This window comes from Canis aureus, chromosome 15 (assembly GCF_053574225.1).
Source record: "Canis aureus isolate CA01 chromosome 15, VMU_Caureus_v.1.0, whole genome shotgun sequence".
NCBI classification, from domain to species: domain Eukaryota; kingdom Metazoa; phylum Chordata; class Mammalia; order Carnivora; family Canidae; genus Canis; species Canis aureus.
The window spans coordinates 11,390,302-11,405,127 of record NC_135625.1 but is presented as its reverse complement, the minus strand read 5'-3'; the positions used below and the strand labels follow the sequence as shown (position 1 = coordinate 11,405,127).

The following is a 14,826-nucleotide window of genomic DNA, read 5'->3' as shown; positions in this document are numbered from 1 at the left end:
TAAATAGCAGACATTGTAATAGGTAGTTTTTTGCAGTATTTTACAGGTAAACAGCCCTGCCATATAGGTAACATTAGTGTGTTAGTCCTGTGCACACAGGACCTCGTGGGCCTGGATGCATGTACACACCAAGGAAGAACGTGTGGGTGGAGGTATGTCCTGCAGGTGACACCCGCCTCCAAGGTCATAGATATGAGGCCTCAGTGGCCTGGGAGGTCTGGGGGAAGCACCCGCTAGGACACTCCCTATCCCACAGGCAAGATGCAGACCATCCCCGATGGGCACGACGGCTTCTCCAGGGTCAAACCGGGGAAGACTGGACAGTCGTGTCTGAACCCAGGTGTGTGTCCAAGCTGGGGCCCTGGGTGCACACAGTCCTTCCCTGGGGCCTGTGGACAGGGGTGTGGTTGTGTCACTGTGTGCACAGGCCATTGCCTACAGGGAGGGGGGCATCGGCAGCACGAGCACTGCCCCTGCAGCTTCCTCCAGGAGTGGGTCAGGGAGGGGGTCCCAGGAAGTGAGGTCACTGCCGTGTCACAGAGCCCAACAGAACTCGGAACCCCCGTAACCAGGCACCCGCATCCAGTGCAGCCCCAGCTCAGGCTCACTTGGCTGGAGACATCTGCTACTAGAAGATGTTCTCTTGCTGCCCGCCCACCTCTGGGGGCTCTGGCTCCCAGGAACCCCAGGGGTGCGGCTTGTTCCTATGCTGTAGGCAGTGGCTCCAGCATAGGTACCAAGGCGTCAGGGCGGTGATCAGGAGGCGCCGTCAGGTAACACAGCGCAGGCCAGGCCAGGCCCCCAGTGCCACCATCCTGCGAGCCCCATTCCTTCCTCCTCAGGTTCAGGGAACCAGGGATGTGTGGGCAGGTCCCATGCAGGCTGGGGGACGCTGCAGGGCGGCAGGTTCCCCGGGGATCCCTTCAGGGTCACCCTGATGTCACGGTGGGCAGGGGGGAAACAGGGTTCCTGAGGTCCTCTACCCGCCCCAGAGTCACTGCGAGGCCCTGCAGCCGCATCCCTTTGCTGTCCCCGGGGGCGGTGGGTGCCGCCTGCACTGTGGGGTGTCTGGGTGGAGGCAGCTGGGGGTGCGGCCCAGCCGAGGGGGCCAGACCGGGTGCTGAGGCCTCCTGCCTGTCTGCCGGGCACTGTCTCCACAGAGCTCCACCCGGGACGTGGGGCGCGAGCGGGAGGAAGGGGTCGTCTGCCCCACCGCCTCCAGGAGCAGGGAGGTGCCCTGCGCAGCTACCAGAGGCCAGCGCGGGCTCAGGGTGAGTGCAGGGGCTGGGCCCCCCGACACCCGGGCCCCGATGCGGCAGGAAGGGCACCGGGTCCCAGAAGCCAGCCTGCTACCCCCTGGGCCCCCCGACACTCCTGCTCCCACATGAGTCTGGATCCCCCCTCCCCACACCTGCCCCCATGGCCCTGCCCCTGCCTCAGCCAGATGCAGAGTCCCTGCGCACAGATGTGTGGGAACATCAGAATAGAGCCCTCAGGGGAGGCCTGGTCCCCCGGGGGTTAGCGCCTGCCTTCCCCCAGGCCTGATCTCCGAGGCCCGGGATCGAGCCCCGCCTGGGCTCCCTGCACGGGCTGCTTCTCCCTCCGTCTGTGTGGCTGCCTCTCTCGGTCTCTCTCTCTGTGTCTCTGGAGGTCCTTGTACTGATCCAAATATTTTGAACATTTATCCTCTGAGATTGTTTCTCTATTGCATAGTTGGTCCTGTTTGTGTAAGAGACAGGCAGGGAGCTTGAGCGGGAGAGGGAGCCCCAGCTCCTCAAGCCCACGGGGCCCCAGCGCAGGGCCTGCCGGGGCGGGATCCCAGGTCTCCGGGTGGCTCCCTGCAGGCTGCACGTCCCCTCTGTCCCACCTCAGGGTGCAGGGGCCGCGGCCGGGAAAGGGCATCAGATCATCCTGACCAAGCTCACCCGGACGGAGCTGCTGGAGCACAAAGTCCGACAACTGCTGCTCGCCTTGCAGCGCAGGGACGTCATCTACGTCCTCAGCTTCCTGGAAGATTACCATCAATTCGCCACCACGGACGAGGTGCTGGACCTGCTGTTCACCGAGTGAGCACCTGCCCCTCCGCAGCCCAGGGCTGGGCCACCTGCTGCTGGGGAGGCTGGGGATGGTGTGAGCTTCCCGGCCTCGGGCTGCGCCCCCGCCTGGAGCAGGGTCCCCCAGGGCCTAGCGGGGTCCTGCAGGGCAGCCCCGGGGCCTGGCCTGTGGCGGGTCGGCCAGAGGGGCTGTGCCTGTGCTCAGCAGCCGTCCTCCTCCCCCGTGACCAGGCCTGTGCCTCCTCCCCTCCCTCCCATCACCAGGGTCCTGAGCGGCCTGTTTCCCCATTGAAAGGGAGGTTTGAGAGTCCATCGGGGGTCTGTGTCCTGGGGCAGCCAGACAGGGGAACCCCGGGACCCCCCAAGCCCACTAGGATATGGGCCATGGGCCTGGCCAGAGCCCTTTCATGCTCAAGCCTTCAGGAGGCCCCAGCAGGTGCGGGCACTTCTCCGGGAGCTGCCCGTGGCCCCACGCACAAAGCTGACGACCCCCGGGGCTCCGGCCTAGTCGGGGTCAGAGGGTGAAGCCCCTATGATGAGAGGTCGCGTCCACAGGACGATTCATGGGATGTCCCTGTTTTCCTCTAGGTATGGGTGCATCGCAGATGCGTGGGGTAACAACGATGTGGTCCTGCAGTGCTGGAAACTGTGAGTGACTCCGTCTCCTGCAGGAGGGCCTTCCCTCTCCTGGAGGGCAGCGAAGGGGCTGTGGGGCCGTGGGGGGGCTGCCCCCTCACCCCACACATCTGCAATTCCCGTGACAGGGAAAAGGTCTAATGCCCCTTCTGGAAAAGAGCAAAGGAGAGCGGTGGATGGGGTGTGGGCTTGGTGGGAGGCACTGAGACCCCTCAGGGAGACCTTCTCCATGCCCCCCCAACCCTCTCTCTGCCCCACACCTGGAGCCCAGAGCAGAGGGGGTGGGGAGCATCGTACTCCCCAGTCTGGTGGCACCTGGACCCGGGGGAACAGCAGGTGCTCAGGAGGGCCAGTGAGGGCTCCTGGACCAGGCGGCCCCCGCCCCGTGGGAGAAGGGAGATTAGAGTCAGTGGAAGGACACCCCCAGGGGCCCCTCGGGAGGGAGGCAGCACAGAGACACAGGAATGAAGGTGGCGGTCCCGGGTGGCTCCTGGCAAGGCCTGGCAGGACACAGAGCCCGAGCCCTCCTGCCTTGGAGCTTCCCAGAGCAACAGTGTGTGCAGTGAGGGCAATGACAGGCCAGACGCCCCCCGTCCCCTGATGCCTGCCGGTGGACTTAAGGGGCAGGTGGGCAGGGACCAGGCTGAGGAGGGAGCCCTGCTTCCCCAGGAGAGATGCTGATGGTCACCCCGCTGGGCGTGGGCTCCCCACACAGAGGTTGCATCCCAGCCCCTCCTCGGGGAGCAGGCCTGTGGCAGGCAGGACCACCAGGTGGCAGGGGGACGAGGAGCAGGACTGGTCTCCGACACCCTGTGCGGAAGGCCGGGTCCTGCAGGGCTTCCCTGGGACACCTGCATGTGACAGAGCCCTGTCTTCTGATGCCTGTTCCCGCCTGTCCCTCCCCAGGGCCATGTCCTTCATGATGGAAATATGGTTGAATTATTATGGGGACGACTTTCATCAGTTCCCAGAATTTCCCTCCCTTATAAAACTCCTCCAAATACTAAGACAGCACATGCCAGGCACAGATGCGCATCTCCGGGCCCTGCGTCACCTGAGGCAATTCAGACGCCTCCATGCAGCAGAGCGAGAGGCTGGGGGTGAGGAGGACTGGGGGTGGCCGAGCTGGGGATGGGGGGGGCCGCAGATCCAGCCTCCTTGCTGCTGGACCAGGAGCAGGGGGTGGGCTCACACCCCACCCCACGGGCTGCAGCCTGGGGACACCTCCCAGGGCTCTTGCCCTCACACACGTCGAGTGGCGGGAAGAGTGGCCTTGATTTGGGAGGGACGTGGACAGTCTGTCCTGGTGGTGATACTTTGTCTTCTTGGATCTACAGCTTCGGCCCGAGGAAAAAACCCTGAACCCACTCTGGAGTGCACCCCAGCTCCGACCGTGGGGCCTGCTGCCCCGTGGGGCCTGGCTGCTGGGGCTGAGGGCTTGGCCTGCGATGAGCCGCCTGCTGGGGAGGCAAAGCCCCTGCAGATAGTGGTCACTGCTGCCCTGCAGGAGCCCCCTGCACCCCTGGGAGCCCTGGAAGAGGAGCAGGCACCACCCCCTGCTCTCGAGGTCGTGGATGTGCCCCAGCCACCTCCTAACTCGATGGAGCAACTGGCCTCGGGGATGGAGCAACCTGTTGAACCACCCGAGGAGCCCGCCCCAGCTCCAACTGTGGAGCCTGGGGAAGGTTCCGGGTCTGAAGGGATAGTGGCTGCTGGAGATGAGGACTTGGTCAAGGCAGAGATGCTGGCTCCTGAGGTGAAGGTGGTGCACGTGCTGGTCAAACCTATGGTTCCCTGCCCCGATGAGGAGGAGCCACCTGCTCCTATGGCCACCCCGGAAGAGTAGGCCCTGGTGCCTGCAATCGGGGTCCCCAGATGGCCAGACCTGCAACCTGCCTCTGGAACAACCTGCTTCGATCCGTTAGCAGCCCCCTGACCACCTCGGGGGCCCGCCCCAGCTCCCACCGCGGGGCTCGTGATGGCTACAGCCCAACAGAGGCTTGCCCTCCCCTGTTATTATACTGTTTCTATTTTTTGAGTTTTTCTTTAACCTGTATAATAGCTTATAGAGTTTTATTGTAATAAAGGATAAGTTAACTTCACACAAAATTGACTCTGATGCTTTTAAATTACACATCGTGGTAATTTAGGTCCATTCACAGTGTCAGAGGCCCCAGAGCCCAGGGCACTGGGAGACACAGCCGAGGATCTGGGGCTCCCCCAGCACAGGCAGAGGCCAGGAGGACAAAGGACAGCCAGGTCTCTCCTGCCGCCGGGTGGCCCCGAGCTGTGCAGATCGTGCCCCTACCCCGGAGCACCCAGACCCCTGCACATTGGGAGCTGCAGTAGTTACTGTGGGAGCTGACTCCAGAGCTGGACAGCTGGCCGCCGCTACTGTGGTTGTCCCTCCTGGTGTCACCCTGTACCTGGGCCTGAGCAGGGGCCTCACAGGATAAAGAATCCCACTGAATTGTAGACCTGGTAGAGGGCTGGGCAGCTCCCCCAGGTGCACACACCTGAGAATCAGCACAGCAGGCCCCTCCCCCAGAAGACCAGCTCGAAGGTCAGAGGAAAAGCAAGTTATTGACCAAGCAGCCTGGAAAGTTCCAGGGGAAGTCAAGGGATTTACAGTATATGGAATCAGAGGATACTCCCCTTGTTTTTTCTTTTCTGTTTGTTTCTGTTGTTTCCCCACCCCCTTTTTTATTCTTTTTTATTTCTTCTTTTTTTTCCCCCTTTTTCTCCTTTTTCCAGTACAACATGTTGTTGGCCACTCTGCACTGAGCAAACTGACTAGAAGGAAAAACTCACCTCAATACTAAAAATCAGAAACAGTCTTCTCTCCCACAGAGTTACAAAATTTCGAATACAATTCAATGTCAGAAAGCCAATTCAGAAGCACTATTATACAACTACTGGTGGCTCTAGAAAAAAGCATAAAAGATTCAAGAGACTTCATGACTGCAGAATTTAGATGTAATCAGGCCAAAATTAAAAATCAATTAAATGAGATGCAATCCAAACTGGAGGTCCTAACGACAAGGGTTAACGAGGTAGAAGAACGAGTGAGTGACATAGAAGACAAGTTGATGGCAAGTATGGAAACTGAGTAAAAAAATAGAAAGACAATTAAAAGACCATGAGGATAGGTTAAGGGAAATAAATCACAGCCTCAGAAGGAAAAATCTACGTTTAACTGGGGTTCCTGAGGGCGCCGCAAGGGACAGAGGTCCAGAAACTGTATTTGAACAAATCATAGCTGAGAACTTCCCTAACTGGGGGAGGGTAATAGGCATTCAGATCCAGGAGATAGAGAGATCCCCCCCCCAAAATCAATAAAAATCGTCAACACCTCGACATTTAATAGTGAAGCTTTGCAAATTCCAAACATAAAGAGAAGATCCTTAAAGCAGCAAGAGATAAGAAATCACTAACTTTTATGGGGAGAAGCATTAGGACAACAGCAGACCTCTCCACAGAGACCTGGCAGGCGAGAAAGCGTCAGCAGGATATAGTCAGGGTCCTAAATGAAAAGAACCTGCAGCCAAGAATACTTTATCCAGCAAGGCTCTCATTCAGAATAGCAGGAGAGATAAAGAGCTTCCAAGATAGGCAGAAACTGAAAGAATATGTGACCACCAAGCTGGCTCTGCCAAAAATATTAAGGGGGACCCTGTAAAAGAAAGAGGAGGTCCAAGGGAACAATCCACAAAAACAGGGACTGAATAGGTATCATGATGACACTAAATCCGTATCTTTCAATAGTAACTCTGAACGTGAATGGGCTTAATGACCCCATCAGAAGGTGCAGGGTTTCAGACTGGATAAAAAAGCAAGACCCATCTATTTGCTGTCTTCAAGAGACTCATTTTGGACAAAAGGACACCTACAGCCTGAAAATAAAAGGTTGGAGAACCATGGACCATTCAAATGGTCCTCAAAAGAAAGCAGGGGTAGCCATCCTTATATCAGAGAAATTAAAGTGTGTCCCAAAGACTGTAGTGAGAGATGAAGAGGGACACTATATCATACTAAAAGGATCTATCCAACAAGAGGACCTAACAATCATGAATATTTATGCCCCGAATGTGGAAGCTGCCAAGTATATCAGTCAATTAATAACCAAAGTTAAGACATACTTAAATAATAAAACACTTATACTTGGTGACTGGAATATAGCACTTTCTACAATTGACAGGTCTTCTAAGCACAACATCTCCAAAGAAACAAGAGCTTTAAATGCTTCACTGGACCAGATGGATTTCACAGATAGTTACAGAACTTTACATCCAAATGCAGCTGAATACACGTTCTTCTCAAGTGCACATGGAGCTTTCTCCAGAATAGACCACATACTGGGTCACACATCAGGTCTTAATGGATACTAAAAGATTGGGATTGTCCCCTACATAGTTTCAGACCATAATGCTTTGAAACTAGAACTATATCACAAGAAGAAGTTTGGAAGAATTTCAAACGTGGAGGTTAAGGACCATCCTGCTAAAAGATGAAAGGGTCAACCAGGAAATCAGAGAAGAATTTAAAAGATTCATGGAAACTAATGAGAATCTTTGGGATGCAGCAAAAGCAGTCCTGAGGGGGAAATACATCGCAATACAAGCATCCATTGAAAAACTGGAGAGAACCCAAATACGAAAGCTAACCTTGCACTTAAAGGAGCTGGAGACAGAACAGCAAATAGATCCTACACCCCGCAGAAGAAGAGAGTTAATAAAGATTCGAGCAGAACTCAATGAAATCGAGACCAGAAGAACTGTGGAACAGATCAACAAAACCAGGAGATGGTTCTTTGAAAGAATTAATAAGATAGATAAACCATTAGCCAGCCTTATTAAAAAGAAGACAGAAAAGACTCAAATTAATAAAATCATGAATGAGAAAGGAGAGATCAGCACCAACACCAAGGAAATGCAAACAATTTTTAAAACTTATTATGAGCAGCTATACGCCAATAAATTAGGCAATCTAGAAGAAATGGACAGATTTCTGGAGAACCACAAACTACCAAAACTGGAACAGGAAGAAATAGAAAACCTGAACAGGCCGATAACCAGGGAGGAAATTGAAGCAGTCATCGTAAACCTCCCAAGACACAAAAAGTCCAGGTCCAGATGGCTTCCCTGGGGAATTCTATCAAACACTTAAAGAAGAGACTGTACCTATTCTACTACAGCTGTTTAAAAGACAGAAAGAGATGGAGTACTTCCAAACTTCCTCTATGAGGCCAGCATCACCTTAATTCCAAAACCAGACCAAGACCCCACCAAAAAGGAGAATTAGAGACCAATATCCCTGAGGAACACAGATGCAAACATTCTCAACGAGATACCAGCCAATAGGATCCAAAAATACATTAAGAAGATTATTCACCATGACCAAGTGGGATTTATCCCCGGGATGCAAGGCTGGTTCAACACTCGTAAAGCAATCAGTGTGATTGATCAGATCATCAAGAGAAAAAACAAGAACCGTATGATCCTTTCAATAGATGCAGAGAAAGCATTTGACAAAATATAGCATCCATTCCCGATCAAAACTCTTCAGAGTGTAGGGATAGAGGGACCATTCCTCAGCATCTTAAAAGCCATCTACGAAAAACCCAAACAAATGTCATTCTCAATGGGGAAACACTGGGAGCCTTTCCCCTAAGATCAGGAATGAGACAGGGTTGTCCACTCTCACCATTGCTATTCAATATAGTACTAGAAGTCCTGGCTTCAGCAATCAGGCAACAAAAATAAATAAAAGGCATTCAAATTGGCAAAGAAGAAGTCAAACTCTCCCTCTTCCCAGATGACATGATACTGTACATAGAAAACCCAAAAGCCTCCACCCCAAGATTGCTAGAACTCGTACAGCAATTTGGCAGTGTGGCAGGATACAAAATCAATGCCCAAAGTCAGTGGCATTTGTATACACTAACAATAAGTCTGAAGAAAGAGAAATTAAGGAGTCAATCCCATTTACAATTGCACCCAAAAGCATAAGATATCTAGGAATCAACCTAACCAAAGGGGTAAAGGATCTATACCTGAAAAACCACAGAACACTTCTGAAAGAAATTGAGGAAGACACAAAGAGATGGAAATATACTCCATGCCCATGGATTGGAAGAATTAATATTGTGAAAATGTCAATGCTACCCAGGGCAATTTACACATTCAATGCAATCCTTATTAAAATACCATGGACTTTCTTCAGAGAGTTGGAACAAATTATCTTAAGATTAGTGTGGAATCAGAAAAGACTTCGAATACCCAGGGATTTATTGAAAAAGAAAACCATAGCTGGGGGCATCACAATGCCAGATTTCAGGTTGTACTACAAAGCTGTGGTCATCAAGACAGTGTGGTCCTGGCACAAAAAAAGACACATAGATCAATGGAACAGAATAGAGAATCCAGAAGTGGGCCCTCGACTTTAAGGTCAACTAATATTCGACAAAGGAGGGAAGACTATCCACTGGAAAAAAGACAGTCTCTTCAGTAAATGGTGCTGGGAAAATTGGACATCCACATGCAGAAGAAAGAAACTAGACCACTCTCTTCCACCAGACACAAAGATAAACTCAAAATGGATGAAAGATCTAAATGTGAGACAAGATTCCATCAAAATCCTAGAGGAGAACACAGCAACACCCTTTTTGAACTTGGCCATGGCAACTTCTTGCAAGATACATCCATGAAGGCAAGGGAAACAAAAGCAAAAATGAACTATTGGGACTTCATCAAGATAAGAAGCTTTTGCATAGCAAAGAAACAGTCAACAAAACTCAAAGACAACCTACAGAATGGGAGAAGATATTTGCAAAAGACGTATCAGATAAAGGGCTAGTTTCCAAGATCTATAAAGAACTTCTTAAACTCAACAGCAAAGAAACAAACAATCCAATCATGAAATGGGCAACAGACTTAAACAGAAATCTAACAGCGGAAGACATAGACATGGCCAACACGCACATGAGAAAATGCTCTGCATCACTTGCCATCAGGGAAATACAAATCAAAACCACCATGAGATACCACCTCACACCAGTGAGAATGGGGGAAATTAACAAGACAGGAAACCACAAATTTGGAGAGGATGTGGAGAAAGGGGAACCCTCCTGCACTGTTGGTGGGAACGTGACCTGGTGCAGCCACTCTGGAAAACTGTGGAGGTTCCTCAAATAGTTAAAAATAGAACTGCCCTAAGACCCAGCAATTGCACTGCTGGGGATTTACCCCAAAGATACAGATGCAGGGAAACGCCGGGACACCTGCACCCCAATGTTTCTAGCAGCAATGTCCACAATAGCCAAACTGTGGAAGGAGGCTCAGTGTCCATTGAAAGATGATGGATAAAGAAGCTGTGGTCTCTGTATACAATGGAATATTCCTCAGCCATTAGAAATGACAAATACCCACCATTTGCTTCAACGTGGATGGAACTGGAGGGTATTATGCTGAGTGAAGTAAGTCAATCAGAGAAGGACAAACAGTGTATGTTCTCATTCATTTGGGGAAAATAAATAATAGTGAAAGGGAATATAAGGGAAGGGAGAAGAAATGTGTGGGAAATATCAGAAAGGGAGACAGAACATAAAGACTCCTAACTCTGGGAAACGAACTGGGGGTGGTGGAAGGGGAGGAGGGCGGGGGGTGAGGGTGAGTGGGTGACGGGCACTGAGGGGGACACTTGACGGGATGAGCACTGGGTGTTATTCTGTATGTTGGTAAATTGAACTCCAATAAAAATTATTTTATTAAAAAAAGAAAGAAAGAAATTAAGGGCTAATAATAAAAAGAAAAAAAAAAGAACAGGTAAAAGTGCATAAGTAAGCCTAAAGAAAGAAAGCTATACTTATGATGACAGAGACAATAACTAAGTATATAGAAAGAAACATACAATAAGGAAATCTGCAAAGGAATAAATTATTCATTTAAAGGGTTAAATTGGAAACAAACAAAAATATCACACAATACCAGCAGAAACGCATATATTTTTCAGAGCACCATGATTTAGGAATGCCTTAGAATCTTAACCTCTTAGGCCAGACTTATTAGTATGGAGTATTTTCCAGGTATCATTGTTTTTAGGTTGAACTGAATAGATTCTTGTAAGTTTTTTGGCCCTCAATTTTTAAAACATAGTTACTTTGGACTAGGGGTACATTACAAAATAAATATTTTTAAAAATTGCTTAAACACACGCACACGCACACACACACACACAAAACATCAAAAACACAGCAGGATTAATTAAGAATAAATGAAAGGAAACATGCTAATATCAAGAATAAAAATTGGAAATTCACTTTAAGTTCTGTAGACATTTCAAAACTCAGAGTATTTTAGAGCAACTTTTATAATAATAAACTTATAATTAAATTATAGAAGTTGTTTGAAAACCAATCTTAAGTAAAAATAGTAAAAAAAATGAAAACTTTGCTGTATAGTTTTTAAAAATTGAATTTTAAACTAAAATTCTATTCACATATGGCTTGTCTTATTAATTATTCATATTTAAAGAGAATATTTCACCAATTGTATGTAAGCTTTCCTGGAGAAGAAAAAGACAAAAAAAAAAAAAAGAGGCTCACTATATTGCTACAGTGAGCCAACATAATTTTAATATTAAAATCTGACAAAACATAATATGGACATAAAATTACAGACTAACGTATTTTATTAGCAAAGAGGGAAAAAATGTTAAAACATTAGCAAACTGAATCCAGCAATATATTTAAATAATGATATGACCACGGAATGAAAGGAACAAAGAATTACTATTATAAAATCAATGGATTTAATTTATTATACAAACAGAAAAAATAAAAAATATGAACATCCTAATAGATTCAGAAAAAGCAAATGATACAGTTGGGCTCCCACCTTAAAACTTTCCAAGCCAAATCGGGGCACCAGGGTGGCTCAGTCAGTTAAGCATCTGCCTTCAGCTCAGGTCATGATCTCAGGGTCATCCTGGGAGGGACCCCTGCATGGGGCACCCTGCTCAGTGAGGCGTCTGCTTCTCCCTCTCCTTCTGCCTTTCCCCCAGCTTGTGCTGGCTCTTGCTCACTCGCTCTCTCCCTCTCTAATACGTAAAATCTTTAAAAAAATCCCAAGCCAAAGGATAGAATGAAACCTTGAAAAATCTGATAAAAATTTTTTTGGCTGAGATACTCGCTAGTTATCAAATACCCATGTGCTCTTGCATATTCCCCATCTTCCAGTGTAGTTAAGTTGACTGAGCCACTTGTTGATACCCAGTCAAAAATCTGTGAGCAAAAGCATGGACTACCTGGAACATCAATCATCCTCCAGTTGTCTTTCTTTCAAAGAAGCAAACATTCCTTGTAAAATGAGAAAAATCACAGATGGAGAAGAACCTTTCAGAGCCATAGTCACAGAACACAAAATTCACTCTGCTTGATTTCTAGAAATGTTTATTGTAGGATACCATAGACTAGAATGAGTTGTATTTCCCACTCCCTCTGACTGTAATAAGGGTAACATTTTATAATGAAATAAAATAGCATTTCATTTTAAGAAATGGGTTAAGTCAGTTAAGTGTATGATTCCTGGTTTTGGCTCAGGTCATGATCTCATGGGTCTTGAGATGGAGCCTGGATTGAGCTCCCAGGTGAGCAGGGAATCTCCTTGAAGATTCTTTCCCTCTGTCCCACCCTCCTGACTCATACATGTATTCTCTCTCTCTCTCTCTCTCAAATAAATAAGTCTTTAAACAAATAAGTAAATTAAGATGTTATTTATTTCTACAAAATTCTAAGCATTACCTTTTTTTTTTAATTTATTTTTTATTGGTGTTCAATTTACTAACATACAGAATAACACCCAGTGCCCGTCACCCATTCACTCCCACCCCCCGCCCTCCTCCCCTTCTACCACCCCTAGTTCGTTTCCCAGAGTTCGCAGTCTTTACGTTCTGTCTCCCTTTCTGATATTTCCCACACATTTCTTCTCCCTTCCCTTATATTCCCTTTCACTATTATTTATATTCCCCAAATGAATGAGATCATATAATGTTTGTCCTTACCTTTTTAGTCAGCATAAATGAAGTTTAATGGCATAGGCAGTAAAAACAGATGCTTGGAAAAAATAGCACTAACCAGGTGTAGTCTTCAAAATGATATTCCTCTATACTAAGTATAAAATCATTTGCCATGAATGGATCTCTGTGGGTGCCTGGAGAGTCCTCTGAGTAGTCTATGTGGTCCTTACCCCTGCTATGTACAATTTAATTAAAACACTATTAGCATGATACAATTGTAATTTGCCCTCCAGTCATAATAAAGTAGTAGACTTTTTCCCTACATGTAGTAAAACCTCAAAACTAATAAAGATAATATTTGAGAAAAAATATAATGGAATTTATGTGGAATTATGTAAAAAGGTGAGGGAAAACAAAACCCTGATGCTAAATAAGAAAAGCCAAGATGATGAGGAATATCAGTCATTAACAGAGAGGTAAAGTGGATGATAAATAAAACAACAGAGGATAAACTAAGAAATATCTAAAACAAACAAACCCCAAAACAAAAAAAAAAAATAGCAACTCCAAACAAGCTCTAATATATGGATGTTAAAAAGTAAACGAGGTGGGATCCCTGGGTGGCAGCGGTTTACCGCCTGCTTTGGCCTGGGGCGCGATCCTGGAGGCCTGGGATCGAATCCCACGTCGGGCTCCCGGTGCATGGAGCCTGCTTCTCCCTCCGCCTGTGTCTCTGCCTCCCTCTCTCTCTCTCTCTCTGTGTGTGTGACTATCATAAATAAATAAAAATTAAAAAAAAAAGTAAACGAGGTTTCAAAATTCTGTATTGCTGTGAGATTTTTTAAAAATGCAGATTCCTGAACTGAAATAAAATGCAGAGGAAGAAATCATAGAATATGTATTTTTATTGTTTTATTTTTATTTTTTAAGATTTTTTTTATTCATGAGAGACACAGAGAGAGAGAGGCAGAGACACAGGCAGAGGGACAAGCAGGCTCCCTGAGGGGAGCCCATGAGGGACTTGATCCCAGGACCCCAGGATCACAACCTGAATCAAAGGCAGATGTTCAACCACTGAGATACCCAGGTGCTCATAGCACATCTATTTTTAAAGATACTTTCATAACAATAATGATAAAGATTAATTAAATACTTGTGAAATGCCAGATATATAGTTAATTGTTCCAAATCATTATATTATAAAATTGTCCCAGCAACTCAATAAGATATATACTGCTGTTCCAATTTTATCAACAAGTGAAGTTATTGGGGCTAAAAGAATCACTAAGTTCACATACAATAAACAGAAGCTTCAGAATTCAATTTCTATTGAAATTGCATATTCCTGTCTGACCTGTCTGACTCCAATGCATTCGCTCTTAAATACCACATAAAATGCTTTCTGTTATAAGGCACTATGTTGATGAACATATTTTTTAGGAAAGGAGATTTCAGATTTTAGGAGACAGATACAGAGAAGCACAGATGTATTGTCTGAATATTTTACAATAATTAAGTCTTATGCTGTATTTATCAATGATCCTGATGATAAAATAAGTTATCAAAAAAGGGAGGAATTAGAACAGCGATCCCTGACCAACAGGGTTCTACAATGGGAAAATAATTAATACTTTATTATTACAATGTGTTAACCCTACCAGAAATTGTGATGTTAAAACTAAGTAAGGACATCAATTTAATACATAAGACATAAATGAGACATCCTTCTTCCTCCAAATATACATGCTAGCATCTTATCACCTTCTGCTCTGTTCAGGAATCTGGTACAATAACCATTGTTTTCAAGCATGATTAAGAAGAGACAATGAGAGACACAGATTTAAGTATGTTCTAAGAATCACACACCAGGGGGCACTTGGGCGGCTCAGCTGATGAAGGGACTGCCTTTTGCTCAAGTCATGATCTGGGGTCTTGGGATGGAGCCCCATATGTGGCTCCCTGCTCAGCGGGGAGTCCGCTTCTTCCTCTCTCTCTGCCCCTTCTTCTGCTAGTGCTCTTCCTCTCTCTCTCTCTCTCAAATATATAAATAAATTAATTAATTAATCAATTGATTTAAAAAATGAAAAAAAAAATCAGACAATTTACTTGAAAATGTAACCAA

At 47.1% G+C, this 14,826-nt stretch overlaps 1 protein-coding gene across 1 annotated transcript; it reads left to right on the top strand.

Annotated features, from left to right (window-relative positions):
* Positions 1-261: 261 nt before the first annotated feature.
* Positions 262-4,536, top strand: LOC144284135 (uncharacterized). The gene is made up of 5 exons (XM_077848481.1): positions 262-340; positions 1,880-2,066; positions 2,643-2,702; positions 3,597-3,790; positions 4,220-4,536. Exons 1-5 carry the CDS (start codon positions 262-264, stop codon positions 4,534-4,536), a joined length of 837 nt encoding a protein of 278 aa, XP_077704607.1.
* The last annotated feature ends 10,290 nt before the right edge of the window (positions 4,537-14,826 follow it).